General features: G+C 38.6%; 3 protein-coding genes and 1 long non-coding RNA gene across 6 annotated transcripts; 2 read left to right on the top strand and 2 right to left on the bottom strand.

Moving 5' to 3' along the window:
- The first annotated feature begins 38 nt into the window (after window positions 1-38).
- LOC104758896 (elongation factor 2-like) lies at window positions 39-3,821 on the top strand. Of its 2 annotated transcripts, none has more exons than XM_087495365.1 (4): window positions 39-317; window positions 789-825; window positions 916-1,003; window positions 1,168-3,821. In XM_087495365.1, exons 2-4 carry the CDS (start codon window positions 823-825, stop codon window positions 3,606-3,608), a joined length of 2,532 nt encoding a protein of 843 aa, XP_087351491.1. In that variant the 5' UTR covers window positions 39-317; window positions 789-822; the 3' UTR covers window positions 3,609-3,821. The 2 variants fall into 2 exon arrangements, with proteins under 2 accessions (XP_087351491.1, XP_087351492.1); XM_087495366.1 differs by having other exon boundaries at window positions 201-370.
- A 3,409-nt stretch (window positions 3,822-7,230) lies between these two features.
- LOC104758895 (uncharacterized) lies at window positions 7,231-10,174 on the bottom strand. Of its 2 annotated transcripts, none has more exons than XM_087495363.1 (12): window positions 9,737-10,174; window positions 9,454-9,642; window positions 9,299-9,352; window positions 9,103-9,213; window positions 8,776-8,838; window positions 8,444-8,698; window positions 8,198-8,344; window positions 8,082-8,109; window positions 7,924-7,994; window positions 7,704-7,763; window positions 7,481-7,592; window positions 7,231-7,388 (listed from the first exon to the last, which is right to left on the bottom strand). In XM_087495363.1, exons 1-11 carry the CDS (start codon window positions 9,995-9,997, stop codon window positions 7,524-7,526), a joined length of 1,308 nt encoding a protein of 435 aa, XP_087351489.1. In that variant the 5' UTR covers window positions 9,998-10,174; the 3' UTR covers window positions 7,231-7,388; window positions 7,481-7,523. The 2 variants fall into 2 exon arrangements, with proteins under 2 accessions (XP_087351489.1, XP_087351490.1); XM_087495364.1 differs by having other exon boundaries at window positions 7,231-7,365; window positions 9,737-10,156.
- A 138-nt stretch (window positions 10,175-10,312) lies between these two features.
- Window positions 10,313-11,186, bottom strand: LOC104758894 (uncharacterized). The gene is made up of 2 exons (XR_762785.2): window positions 11,059-11,186; window positions 10,313-10,592 (listed from the first exon to the last, which is right to left on the bottom strand). It is a non-coding gene; the product is annotated as an uncharacterized LOC104758894 (long non-coding RNA).
- A 672-nt stretch (window positions 11,187-11,858) lies between these two features.
- LOC104760051 (putative U-box domain-containing protein 58) lies at window positions 11,859-13,517 on the top strand. Its single transcript, XM_019239069.2, has 4 exons — window positions 11,859-12,164; window positions 12,250-12,387; window positions 12,485-13,153; window positions 13,227-13,517. Exons 1-4 carry the CDS (start codon window positions 11,874-11,876, stop codon window positions 13,398-13,400), a joined length of 1,272 nt encoding a protein of 423 aa, XP_019094614.1. The 5' UTR covers window positions 11,859-11,873; the 3' UTR covers window positions 13,401-13,517.
- Window positions 13,518-13,862: the final 345 nt, after the last annotated feature.

Here is a 13,862-nt window from a genome sequence, read left to right as displayed (position 1 = left end):
TAAACTTTACAATTAAAGTTGAAGTGGTTAACTTCTTCACCTTCAGTTTTCAACTTTCACGTTTTGACTTTAAAGAATGATGAATGGGAGAGAATACAAAAACATCATCATATACGTGCGGTATTGTTGCAATCTTGAACCATTATGGGCTTGAAGGCCCATTAAAAGGTGAATCTGAAAACCCTAAACGAGAAAAGAGCATATACTCATCGCATATCGTTGGTTACTACTATAGGAAGCTTTTGGCTGCTTAATATCGCCTCCTTGCACCTCTCTTCTCACTCTCTCTCTCTCTATCTGGCTCTCGTTCTCATAAGGTTGGTCTCCGCATCGATCTTTTCTCTTCGTTGTTCATCGATTCGATTTCCAGGTTGATGATGTTTACTTTGTGTTCGTTTGAGCAATTTTGTTTCCGTCTTGCTGTTGATCTCTGTTAATATCGCTTTGATTCATCTCTGATTCTTGTTTGTTTTGATAGAGGTCTGTTGTTATGTACCGTTCGTTTTTATCTTTTCTTCGATCTGGTTTGGAAGATCTTTTTTGTAGATGAAACTCTGAATAGAAGACAAACGTTTTCCAAATCTGGTGTGCTTGAATCGTAATTTACTTGCTTGTATGATTTGTTTGTTGCAAGCGTTATCATTTGTTATAAGATGGAGTCTGTATACATCAACATGTTTTCAATTTCTCAAGCTAAAGTTTCCCGAATTGGTATTGAGATGTTTTAATACGAGATTATTCAATTGCTAATTCATTTTTTTTTGTTTGTTTCTCTTGTGATATTGCAGAGATTTTCTAGGTGACAATTAAAAGTTTGACAAAATGGTAAGATTTCTGTTTCTTATTTGTTATATGTCTTTGCTATTGGGATTGGATTGGGATTTTAGCTTAACACTTTTTTTTATACACTTGCAGGTGAAGTTTACATCTGAGGAGCTTCGGAGGATTATGGACTATAAACACAACATCCGTAATATGTCCGTTATTGCCCATGTTGACCACGGTATAATCATCTCCTTCTTTTTGATAATCGTAATCTGTTTATAAATTGTTCATTCTTTATATATTGAGCTCTAATCTGTTTTGAAAATTAAATACTATCTCTTGTTTATTTGCTTAACGAATTGAAATGTAAACTAATGCATCGTTATTTTATTTGATCAACAGGGAAATCCACTCTCACTGATTCCTTGGTTGCTGCTGCTGGTATCATTGCCCAAGAGGTTGCTGGTGATGTTCGTATGACTGATACCAGAGCTGATGAGGCAGAACGTGGTATCACTATCAAGTCCACTGGTATTTCTCTCTACTACGAGATGACTGATGCTTCTTTGAAGAGTTTCACTGGAGCCAGAGACGGAAACGAATACCTCATCAACCTTATCGATTCACCTGGACATGTTGACTTTTCTTCTGAGGTTACTGCTGCTCTCCGTATTACTGATGGTGCTCTTGTCGTGGTCGACTGCATTGAGGGTGTGTGTGTTCAGACTGAGACTGTTCTACGTCAGGCTCTTGGTGAGAGGATTCGACCTGTCTTGACTGTCAACAAAATGGACAGATGTTTCCTTGAGCTTCAAGTTGATGGTGAGGAGGCTTACCAGACTTTCTCCAGGGTCATTGAGAACGCGAATGTCATCATGGCTACCTACGAGGATCCTCTCCTTGGTGATGTTCAGGTTTATCCAGAGAAGGGTACTGTTGCGTTTTCTGCTGGTCTCCATGGTTGGGCCTTTACTTTGACCAACTTTGCCAAGATGTATGCTTCCAAGTTCGGTGTTGATGAATCTAAGATGATGGAGAGGCTCTGGGGTGAAAATTTCTTTGACCCTGCCACCAGGAAATGGACTAGCAAAAACACTGGTACCGCGACCTGCAAGCGTGGGTTTGTCCAGTTTTGCTATGAACCCATCAAGCAAATCATTGCCACTTGCATGAATGACCAGAAGGACAAGTTGTGGCCTATGTTGGCCAAGCTTGGTGTCCAGATGAAGAACGATGAGAAGGAACTGTTGGCTAAACCTTTGATGAAGCGTGTTATGCAGACGTGGCTCCCTGCCAGTACTGCACTACTTGAGATGATGATCTTTCATTTGCCATCTCCCCACACTGCCCAGAGGTACCGTGTTGAGAATCTGTATGAAGGTCCCCTTGATGATAAGTATGCAAATGCCATCAGGAACTGTGACCCCAATGGTCCTCTCATGCTGTACGTGTCTAAGATGATTCCTGCCTCTGACAAGGGTAGATTCTTTGCCTTTGGTCGTGTTTTTGCTGGTAAGGTTGCTACTGGTATGAAGGTCAGAATCATGGGTCCCAACTTTGTCCCTGGTGAGAAGAAGGATCTTTACGTTAAGAGTGTTCAGAGAACTGTTATTTGGATGGGTAAGAGGCAAGAAACTGTGGAGGATGTTCCTTGTGGAAACACTGTTGCCATGGTCGGACTGGATCAGTTCATCACCAAGAATGCTACCTTGACTAATGAGAAGGAAGTTGATGCTCATCCCATTCGTGCCATGAAGTTTTCTGTGTCTCCTGTTGTTCGTGTTGCTGTTCAGTGTAAGGTTGCATCTGATCTTCCCAAGCTTGTTGAGGGTCTCAAGAGGCTGTCCAAGTCTGATCCTATGGTTGTTTGCTCAATGGAAGAATCAGGCGAGCACATTGTTGCTGGTGCAGGAGAACTCCATCTTGAGATTTGTTTGAAGGATCTGCAGGATGATTTCATGGGTGGGGCCGAAATTATCAAGTCAGACCCTGTGGTCTCATTCCGTGAGACTGTATGTGATAGATCTTCACGCACTGTAATGAGTAAGTCTCCTAACAAGCATAACCGTCTGTACATGGAAGCAAGACCCATGGAGGAAGGTCTTGCTGAGGCAATTGATGATGGACGTATTGGTCCAAGGGATGACCCTAAGATCAGATCCAAGATCTTGGCAGAGGAGTTCGGATGGGACAAGGATCTGGCAAAGAAAATCTGGGCGTTTGGACCTGAAACCACAGGGCCTAACATGGTGGTTGATATGTGTAAGGGAGTTCAGTACCTTAATGAAATCAAGGACTCAGTGGTGGCTGGTTTCCAGTGGGCGTCCAAGGAAGGTCCTCTTGCTGAAGAGAACATGAGAGGCATCTGTTTTGAGGTTTGCGATGTGGTGCTTCACTCTGATGCCATCCACAGAGGAGGTGGTCAGGTTATCCCAACAGCCAGAAGGGTCATATACGCATCCCAGATCACAGCCAAGCCTAGACTCTTGGAGCCTGTGTACATGGTTGAGATCCAGGCACCAGAGGGAGCTCTTGGAGGAATCTACAGCGTGCTGAATCAGAAGAGAGGACACGTCTTTGAGGAGATGCAGAGGCCAGGAACCCCGCTGTACAACATCAAGGCATACCTGCCTGTTGTGGAGTCGTTTGGATTCTCGGCTCAGCTTAGGGCAGCAACCTCAGGACAGGCATTCCCGCAGTCTGTGTTTGATCATTGGGAGATGATGCCTTCTGACCCTCTTGAGGAAGGAACTCAGGCTTCAGCTCTGGTGACTGAAATCAGGAGGAGGAAGGGTTTGAAGGGACAGATGACTCCCCTATCTGATTTCGAAGACAAGCTTTAAGAAGCTTCTTTGCCAAAGAACTTCTTTCACTATGGTTATTACTCTCTCTCTATTTTATTTTTGTTTGTGTTTTATGAGATTACTCTTTTGAAATGATGGATTGTGAAGACTATTCTATCGCCATCCCCCTCAATGTGTTACTTTTTCTAGTTGAGAACTTTTGTTATTGTGTTCACAAATATCTTGATGTTGATTTTGTCTTTGCTTGTTTCATATTCTCTTCTCATCTGATTATTCATGCACAATTGTTAGGGTACTTGCAGAGGAGGGACCTAGGTTGAAACTGTGTTGTCTTTTTTTTGGTAACTGAAAGTTGCGAACTATGTAGGTTCCTTTAAAAGCAGGTATGGTGATATCGTATTATGGAATAAGATTATAAGATGATCGCAGTTACTGTGTTATTGTTACATATTCACAGAGCTGTCGAAAGTCTATAAACGGGATGGACTTAAATGGTCCATGGACAAAGCGATCTGGACATTGGGCAGTCTATGTTATCTAAAAAACTATGTTGAAATATATTTGGAAATATCTAAACGTTATTTCTCATCTCATTTTTTTAACCCAGAAATTTTAAAATAAGTAAATTACAAAATCAAGTTCTGGTGGAAAAATTGTAAAATTACGTTTTTGATAGATAAATTACAAGATCACCTTTCTAACGGGGAAACGAGAGGAAAAAATTACAATATCATGTTTTTGGCAAAAAAAAATTACAAAATCATGTTTTAAAAAAAGTTACAAAATCACATTTTTAGCGGAAATTTTACAAAATTATGTTTTTCAGTGGGAAATCTACAAAATTATAATTTTGACGGAAAATTAACAAAATCACGTTTTTGATTGAAAAATACAAAATTCTCTCTTATTCTATTATGTATTTTAATTTTTGTGTTTGTGATTTTTAATTTTTTTATGTTTAGACATTTGTGTTCAATTTTCTTTTGTTTTTACAAAATATGTTCTATTTCGTCCAAAGGACTGCCTATAAAAACATGGTCATTAGTGGGTTTCATTTGTTCCTTTAAAAGTTTGTCGTTTACACCTATAGGGATTTTAGCCTCCTTACTCGTAATTAAACCAAAACTTGTGCTTTGTGAAACAAATATTCGATTAGCAATTTGTTGCACCTGCAGACTCTAAAAGTAAGTTAGTTCAAACACATGATCATCTCAAATTCATCTGTCATGTTCTTTACGAACAGATGCACAAGAGGCTGACAAGTTGATCCGAAGACAATGTCATCGACATATATCTGAACAAACATCAGGTCTTCATTAGGGCATTTCTATCAAAAAATTTAAACAAAATATCTTAAAATATATTTTATTCTTATTTTTGAAAAAAGTGAAATTAAGAACTTCTTAAGAAACTTTAATATTTCATGGGTCCATTGAAGGTTGTTAAATTTGAGGTTCTTAAAAATATATATATTGCTCAGGCATGTGTCCAATGGCTTTCTTGTCTTGAATATCATGTCTTGTTACCTAAACAGAAGGTACTCTAGGGTTAAATTCTTTGATGGAGATGACCTTATGACTGAGAACGAACAGAGTCTTGTCCACACTCCCTCCAACATACCCTTGATCCAACAAAAATGTAGTCAATCTCTCATACCAGGCTCTAGGTGCTTGTTTAAGCCCATATAATGCTTTATTCAGTTTGTACACATGTTGTAGATTCTTGAATCCTTTGGGTTGCTCCACATAGACTTCTTCTTGAGGAATCCCATTGAGGAAAGCACTCTTAACATCAGTCTGATGTAGCGTGAAGTTAATAGCACATGTCATTCCAAACAAAAATATGATTCCAACCTTGCAACAGGTGCAAAGCTCTCATCAAAGTCGACTCCCTCTACTTGTGAATAGCCTTGAGCAACTAACCAAGCTTTATTCCTTACAATACACTCATTTCCATCACTCTTGTTCTTAAAGATCCACTTAGTTCCTACAACATTCACATCATCAGGTCTCCTTGTCAGCTCCCACACATCACTTCGTGCAAAACTGTTCAAGTTCTTCTTGCATAACAGCTATCCAGAACTCATCCACCAAGGTCTCTTTATGGTTCTTAAGCTCAATAGAGGAGACAAAACATGCAATCATGTTTTACAGACCCTTGTTGATCCACAACCTTGCAATCATGTTTAGTAAAAGTAACATCTAGACCTTCATCACATAACTGGCTGACACTAATGAGATTAGCTTTCAACCCATCGACAAGAAACACTTCTTTCAGACTAGGCTGTGTTTCTCCACCGCTAACACCCTTACCCTTGATTTTTCCTTTAGCTCCATCTCCAAAAGTAACTCTACCCGCTGTGACATTTTCAAAATCGGACAGATTTGTCTGAGCACCAATCATGTATCTGGTACAACCATTGTCGAAGTACCATTTCTTCTGTTCAGGACCAGACTTCTCAGCAGTATACGCCACATTGCAGTACAAGTCATTCTTCTTGATATACACATGAGTACTCGATCTCATGTCTCTGTGATACTTCTCATGCTGCATGAGCCCTAACACTCGATTGTTATAGCCATAACACTGAGTCTTGTAGTGGATAAGATTACCACAGTACCAACATCCATTTTTCGCGTTGCACGTTGGAAACAGGCCCATAAGCATATTGTGATACTTGAGAATTACCTGTTGGACCATATGCAGCAAGCGGTTGGTCGCGAGGGGTGACTCCATACCAGGCTCTGTAAGTGGACTGAGGCCACTTTCGAGGATACACACCTTTAATAATCCTATTGTTTGCTTTAGAAAGTATAGGTGCTTGTTTCATGTGTGACTGTCTTTTGACTCCAACAGCTTTGTCCTCTAATGTCGATCGAGCTTTTGACAAACTTAGTAGATTTTGACCCATCATCTCCTTGATAGCCAAGACCCCACTTCACAGTACTAGATCTTCCATTGCTCATAATTGTGTCAAGATCCTTTGTTCCTTTACTTAGCATATTGATATTGATGTTCTTCCATTGTTCTTCCAATTGCTTCTCAAGTCTCTGAGACTTAGTTCTTTCATCTTCAAGCTCTTTTGTTAAATTTGATAGCTTCATTAACAGAGTTTCCTTTTCAGCTACAAGATCAGCTTGGGTTACCTGGTGATGACCAAGGACGACGACTCTCCCCAAACTGTGCAGCCTCATCATCAGACGCACAGCAAAGGCAGTGACGGAGTTTTACGTGGATGGTGATTTTATCTTTTTCATCCATACTATTATCCACATTCATATACTGTATTTGTTTTACTTTCTTTTCAGTTTGGCTGCAATGTAGTGTTGCTGCATTTTGGATTGTGTCTTATAGGGAACTCTCCCAATGTAGTGTGTTACTTTCTTTGTCTTTGGATTGTATCTTTTTACCATTTTTTGTTAACTTTTTTATTGAGTGTGCTATTTCTGATTTTTTTATTTTATTTGGTTGTTGTATTGTAATTAAATTTTTATTCTTTTGTACAGAACAAAGTTTTAAAAAGTTAGTTATTTCCCTGTACTGAGTAGTTTGTGTATCACAGACCAAATGGTCAGCATTTGCCAGCAAATCGAGTTTTTTCAATATTGCCAGTCATTAAACTATTTCAGCCATATAATTGGAGAAAAAACTCCACAAAAGATGATATCAAGTATAAGATTCATATAAAATGGTGTGATTGACGTCAATACATATGATTATTGCATAAAATTCTCATTGCCAATCCTATGAAATCTGTCACCTCTTGACCTTGTTCTACCCAACTTATACATCTCATCTGTTTCATATAGAAATTACTTCCTTGGAACGTAAATAAAAATAAAAGAAAGATATGTCACTATATTTTGCAAAACCAAGAGCAATGAATCTCAATGTAGTAAATAAATGCCAACCTGTGGTGTTCTGTGAAGAAGTGATTGATATCTCAGGGTTATGCTATACGTTGAAGCGGAAAAGCATCACATCTCCTTCTTTGACAATATACTCTTTACCCTCTGATCTCAACTGCAGAGCAAAATAATAATATTTCAAGCAAACTCCGAGTGAGAAGAGAATTGTAAGATGTCTCATTACAAGCCAGACAGCTCAATTTATGGACACCAGGAAGAAACTTACAAGTCCTTTCTCCCTTGCTGCTGCAAGAGACCCAGCAGAGACAAAATCTTCATATGCAACCTGAACAAGAAAACGATTGAGATGATGTCTGGATTCATATGAAAGAAAAATAACCTGACAACTGAAGCTTTTAATTTCCAATTTTCATGACCATGGGTTCATGTTCAGAATAGGGAGTATAAATGTACAAGAGATTCATTAAGAGAGAAACAATGCTTACAGTCTCAGCTCTAATAAAACCTTTCTCAAAGTCGGAATGAATGACGCCAGCAGCTTGTGGTGCAGTCATGCCTGTATCAACAGAAATTTCCACCAAATTACTACATATACTCTCAAGAAGTAATGCCTTTTGAGAACCCTACTGAGTGGGAAACTAACCTGCGTGTATTGTCCATGCTCTTGTTTCCTGCCATAGAGAATGAATGAACATTTTAGAGTTTATGTATATGTTCTACAACAAGCTTTTCTCTTTATATGTATAATGTGTTCTTCACCTTTTCACCAGAAGTGAAGTAGGTCTGCAAACCTAGCAGGCTGTATGTTGCCCTGATAAGGTTCCCGAGGCCACTTTCACTGACACCTAGAGAGTTCAAATATTCTGTGCGTTCTTCAAGAGGAAGTTCGGTTAGCTCAGACTCAACCTGCTTCCAGGAAAGGAAGATTTTGTCAAGTAGTGGAAGAACAGTTTAAGGAAAACACATGCATGAAAACGTATGATGTAAATAGACAAAGATCTTGACCTGGGCTGAAACAACCACATGTCCAGACTGCAAATCAGAAGAAAGACCCTTTACTTCTTCAACATAAGCGTTCTTCTCCGGCTCAGCAAGATCGGTTTCCGCAACATTTGCCACATAGATCATAGGCTTCATTGTAAGCAAGCAGAGATGCTTCACAACATCCATCTCGAGGTCGGACAATGCAACTGCCCGTGCAGGTTTTCCATCCAGAAGAGCTTCCTGAATTCTTTCCAAAGCAGATTTTTCAGCTTCCTCCTGTGTCATAGAATGTCACATACACATCGTGAATATCAGCAGACCGGCTTATGAGAAGTCAGTAGTATCTCGGGTACCTTGACTTTGGATTGTGAATCCTTAGCCTTCCCTTTCTTAAGTCTTTCAATCCTTTTACCAATCTGCATTTTTTGCAAAAGATGTAAATTAGCCTCATCAACGGTTTAAGACATAAAGGTGTTCTGGAGTGTATTGAACACAGTTACACAGATAAGAAAGAAGATCAGTACTCTCTCGCTAGTGAATTAGTTAAGAAAACGAAATCCTAAACACGAGACAGGGTGTGTTCACACAAGTGCATAGCTCAAGAATGAACAGCTCATTGAACATTGAAAAAAAAAGAGTTATATAAGAAGAGAGTAAGAAGAGAATGGGTGTGAGTGCACCTGATCTAAGTCGCAGAAAATAAGCTCGAGATTGATGACATCAATGTCAGACTTGGGATCAACTTTGCCATTGACATGAATAATGTCATTGTCCTCGAAACATCGCACCACCTACACAAGGAACATCAGGAATCAGTACACTAAGGGCAAGAAAACAAAAGCATAACCATGATGAACAAGAAGAGGAGAAATGAACCTGGAGGATGGAATCAACTTCTCTGATGTGAGATAAGAACTTATTGCCTAAACCCTACAAACAAAACAAAAAAAAAAAAAAAAAAAAAAAAAAAAAATCAAAACTTGTGAGTTATGGAGTTACCAGGCATTGAGAGAGAGAGAGATGAATCAGACTTCTCCTTGGCTAGCACCCTTGACAAGACCAGCAATGTCCACAAACTCAATGGATGCAGGGACAATTTTTTGGGAACTACTGAGTTTGGAGAGAACATGAAGACGAGAATCAGGAACAGCAACAATGCCAACATTGGGCTCAATCGTGCAAAAGGGGAAATTAGCAGCTTGAGCTTTTCCATTCTCAACCTGAGACATTGACCAAAAGGTGTTCGATGAAATGCCTAAGAGAAGAAGGATTAGATATATATATAGAGAGAGAGAGGGAGAGAGAGAGACATACGACGGCGTTAAAGAGAGTAGACTTGCCAACGTTAGGAAGACCGACGATTCCAGCTTTCAAGCTCATGCTTACTTTGGTAGTGGAGGCAAAGCATCGCTTCTGGTTCTGGAAGGTCAAAACTCCGACGAACTTGGATTTACCTCCGGAGAAGAGGAGCTGGTGGTTTCTACTAAAGAGAAGAGACTTAGAAGAAGAAGAAGAAGAAGAAGGCAACAAAGCCATAGCCGTGACGACGGCACTGCTACAAGCTGCTCTCGCCATTGTTTCTAGTAATTTTCTCAGCCTCTCTCACCTTCAAAGTTCTAAAATGTCTCTCGATGCTTCTTTCTTTATTTTGTCTATCTTTATCGCCCCGCTACTAACAAATGTGCTGATTGGTCCTTTCAATTTCAGAATTATTTACTAAAGCATTTTTTTAAATACAAATTTTCACATTTTGATAAAACACATTTCGAGATTACGATTTATGAGCTAAAATCAACTTAAATGGGTTGTTCGTTAATTCATTTTTAAAGACAGTTTCACCCTATTTTTTAACAACTAAGCTACAGACACATTATGAGAGAATATATTAGATTCAGAGATAAGGAGTATCTGTGACGATATATATTTTGAAAAAAGAGAGAACAAAGCAAGTTTTACATACATCACAGAATGTTCAAACTCAGATATATTAAAAGAAGAAAAAAAAGTCTCAAGAAAACAAAACTAAAAGTAAACAGAATCACTGAGAGCGGCTGAGAGATTTATTGGGGGGGGAGGAGGGGAGCGGAAACTTGGGTGTGTGGGTCTACTTGGATCGCTGTCTCATCTTTCGACGCTTCCTCTTCAACCTCCTCATACGCTTCTTCTTCCACTGCCAACAACAATATCAATCAATGTCCGTTACTATCACATTAGGTATCATAATGAAATAAACAGAGATAAGATTTACATCAACCAAACCCAATAAGACAAGAGATCTACTATAGATTTAAAAAGCAACTGTAATGAAGCCTATATACACATAGATTACATTTCACAAGGGATGCTGTGCAAATAGGAACCAAAAACATATTTCCCCAAGCAATCCATATATCAACATGGTGGTGATGCAAAACCGAAAGCAAATAGAGCCAAACATCCATCTCTATAGTCCTAAAACACACACAATCCTAACATCTTCTTATTGTCCGACTTTTACATATGTAACTCCACCATAAATGAATGCTTATTTAGATAATCTAATGGATGTAAATCTAATTTAACGCTAATGAGTTCGACGAATACATAATAGAAGAACAACAAAACAAATCAAACGAAGAAGGAGATGTAATAATAACCTTGGCCCTCATTGTTGTTGAGTCTTAGTTGTTGCTCTGAGTTTCAGATTCGTCGCCGATTTCTCTACAACGAAGAGAGAAATGATTTTTTTTTCACAAGAGAGCCATCTAGGGTTTTTATAGCTAGGGTTTTACACTTTACTAATGGGCTTACTTATTGGGCCTATCTGATATCATTTCAGTCAAACTTATGGGCCGATGTTAATTAAAAGAAGACAGGCAGACGAAGAAGTTCAAATGTTTTTTTTTTTTTTTAAGTCAAAAACTTTTTTGAGCTTCTCAAATCTCACAATAACAAACAATTTAGTGGTAAGTTCTTCTTCATTTCTCATGGATTCTCGCCGGAGTTTCACCGGTGGTGTAAGTTCGATTGAGGAGAAGCAAGTCCTCGAAAAATCGATGAGGTAACAAAACCTTTCCTGCAAACTCTGCCTCCATCTCTTTTTTTTTCGAGATAATATTATACTAGTAGATATTGTGAATATTTTGTGTAACTAAATAGATAAAGTGAATATGATTACACTAAAAATTCTCCTTCATACATGGATCTCTATTTTCTTCATGGTTTTGTTCTATTTTGCCTTTTGAATTCGTCTTAGTTTACTCAACTGGTTGACGCAACGCAACTTCTACAAGATCAAGGATGAGATTGTTCATACAATAATATCATCTCCTTCCGCTTCTCTTTTAAAGGTGTTCTCTCTCTGTTTCTCTTTGTTGATAAAATATTTTTTTACGAGACTTCTTTCTAAATATATTATGTATATATATATATGTTGTTGCAGTCTTTAGCGTCATGTGTTTTCGATATCGCAATGGTGGAAAACTCCCAAGTATTATTCGCTCGTTTGTGCGTTGAGCTTTTCCTCGAGCTTCCTCCTCTACCATCAGATGAATCTCACGGCCATATTACAACTTTTGAGAGACTGTTTTTGCGCAAATGCCAAACCGAGCTTGAAAACTCATCCCCCAGAACTGATGAACAACTACCATTGGTTTATGTCCATGAATCAAACTGTTATAGATTCATCAAAACCGTTAGGGTTCTGGCTGAGGTTTTCAAGAATACCAAGATCAATGAAACCACACGGAAAAGCATTATTCAGGTTTTGCCTTGCCTTGCCACTCTTTTGGAACTTCTAATTTAATTCATAGCGTTTTTGATTAATTGTATAATTATGTATATTGTAGGTGCTGATGAATCCCATCTTGCCACTTGAGAGGAACACCGATGCTATTCATTTATTTCTCTACTCCATTGGCAAACTAGCTGACTTCCAGTTTTCTAATGAAAATTCAAATTTCAATCAGCTAGTTCAAAGTTTTCGGGTAACATCACAATCCAAAGACTTTGGATATATGTAAATCTTCATATAAACAATCCTTTGGTATGAGTAGGTATCTCTAACGGCATCTTGATTCACAGGCTGTAGAGTTGGAGAGCAATTACAATGATGAAGTCAAGCTTAGGAAAGAGGCTGAAGTTGCGTTTTCTATGAAAAAGGAAGAAGTGGAGATGATGGAACGTTTACTTGAGTCATACAAGGAAGAACAAGGTAAACTGCAACTTGAAGCGCATGCCTTGGAGCACAAGCATGACGCAGAGTTGCAGCTTAGGAGACAAACAGAAACCTTGCTTGTCCGAGAACAGGAGAAAATGAACAAGGTAAAGGTTCAGCTGGAAACTCTTGAAATTGAACGTGATGATATGCGTTTGAAGGCTGAGGAGTTTGAGAGCAAGTACAAGGGAGAGATGATTCGCAGGATAGAATCGGAGACTGTGCTGGAGAAAGAATTGAAAGAGTTGGAAGGACTGAAGCTACAGCTTGAAACCTATAAAACAGAGGAAGAGAACCTAACTTCACAAGTCAGAGCTTGGCAGGACAAGTACGAGCAAGAGTCGACTCTTAGGAAAGAAACAGAGGTTGCACTTTCTAATGAAAAGCTAGAGCTTGAGACAGTCAACGAACTATTCGAAACCATCAACTTAGAAGCAGTTGCTATACGAGAAGAGAAGGACAATGCTATCAAAAGAGCACAAGAGCTAATGGCAAAACGTCAACCTCCACCATCATTTTACTGCCCTATCACACAGGCAAGCCCAAAATTTTACAAGAAGATGATTACTTGCATAACACTCAATCTCGTAATGTTTATATTTGTCCCAGGAGGTCATGAAAGATCCACACTTGGCTGCTGATGGATTCACATACGAAGCAGAAGCAATTAAAAAATGGCTTAGCACAGGTCACTGGACGTCGCCCATGACAAATCTCAAACTTTCACATCTCGATCTTGTCCCTAACCGTGCTCTCCGCTCTGCGATTGAGGAGTTGAATTAGTTCTTCCTGCTTTTCTAAATTAAACCGGTTTACTTTAGAAGTTATAAGATTGTGATTATTAATGGCCTCACAACTCTATTTGTGAGCCTCGCTTGATAAATTTGTGATCCAATGTTTTTGAACCTCTTTGAATCGGAAACTCAAACTCATTAGTCAAGTGAAGTTGTTGATGTTTCTTTTTAATTTTGGCGGGATTATATATATATATATAAGTTTCGAAATAATATTTTGTAGATTTATGTAACATGTTAGTTAGTAGGTGTATACAGTATTTGGGTATACATCTTGTAACTAATATAAATCAGCTATTCTGGATTCGTTTTGGGAGTTCTATATAGATAAGCTCTACATCAATTGTAATCTGACTACATAACACAACCATTCTTTCCTCATAATGATACTAGGGACTGTTACGTAAATACTAAATAATATCTTTGTCATATATATCATAAATATTATGTC

The sequence above is a fragment of the Camelina sativa genome, chromosome 17 (genome assembly GCF_030686135.1).
Source record: "Camelina sativa cultivar CO46 ecotype springtype chromosome 17, ASM3068613v1".
NCBI lineage: Eukaryota > Viridiplantae > Streptophyta > Magnoliopsida > Brassicales > Brassicaceae > Camelina > Camelina sativa.
This window is presented reverse-complemented; position numbering and strand designations above follow the sequence as displayed.

Coding starts and splice junctions, on each gene's coding strand:
- LOC104758895 (XM_087495363.1), bottom strand. CDS start 9,997: ATGGCGAGAGCAGCTTGTAGCAGTGCCGTCGTCACGGCTATGGCTTTG. Junction 8,839..9,102: donor TTTTCTGCGACTTAGATCAG/GTGCACTCACAC, acceptor CAAAAAATGCAG/ATTGGTAAAAGGATTGAAAG. Junction 8,110..8,197: donor ACTTCACTTCTGGTGAAAAG/GTGAAGAACACA, acceptor TCTCTATGGCAG/GAAACAAGAGCATGGACAAT.
- LOC104760051 (XM_019239069.2), top strand. CDS start 11,874: ATGGTGGAAAACTCCCAAGTATTATTCGCTCGTTTGTGCGTTGAGCTT. Junction 12,165..12,249: donor CACGGAAAAGCATTATTCAG/GTTTTGCCTTGC, acceptor TGTATATTGTAG/GTGCTGATGAATCCCATCTT. Junction 13,154..13,226: donor TTTACTGCCCTATCACACAG/GCAAGCCCAAAA, acceptor TATTTGTCCCAG/GAGGTCATGAAAGATCCACA.
- LOC104758896 (XM_087495365.1), top strand. Junction 1,004..1,167: donor TATTGCCCATGTTGACCACG/GTATAATCATCT, acceptor TTTGATCAACAG/GGAAATCCACTCTCACTGAT.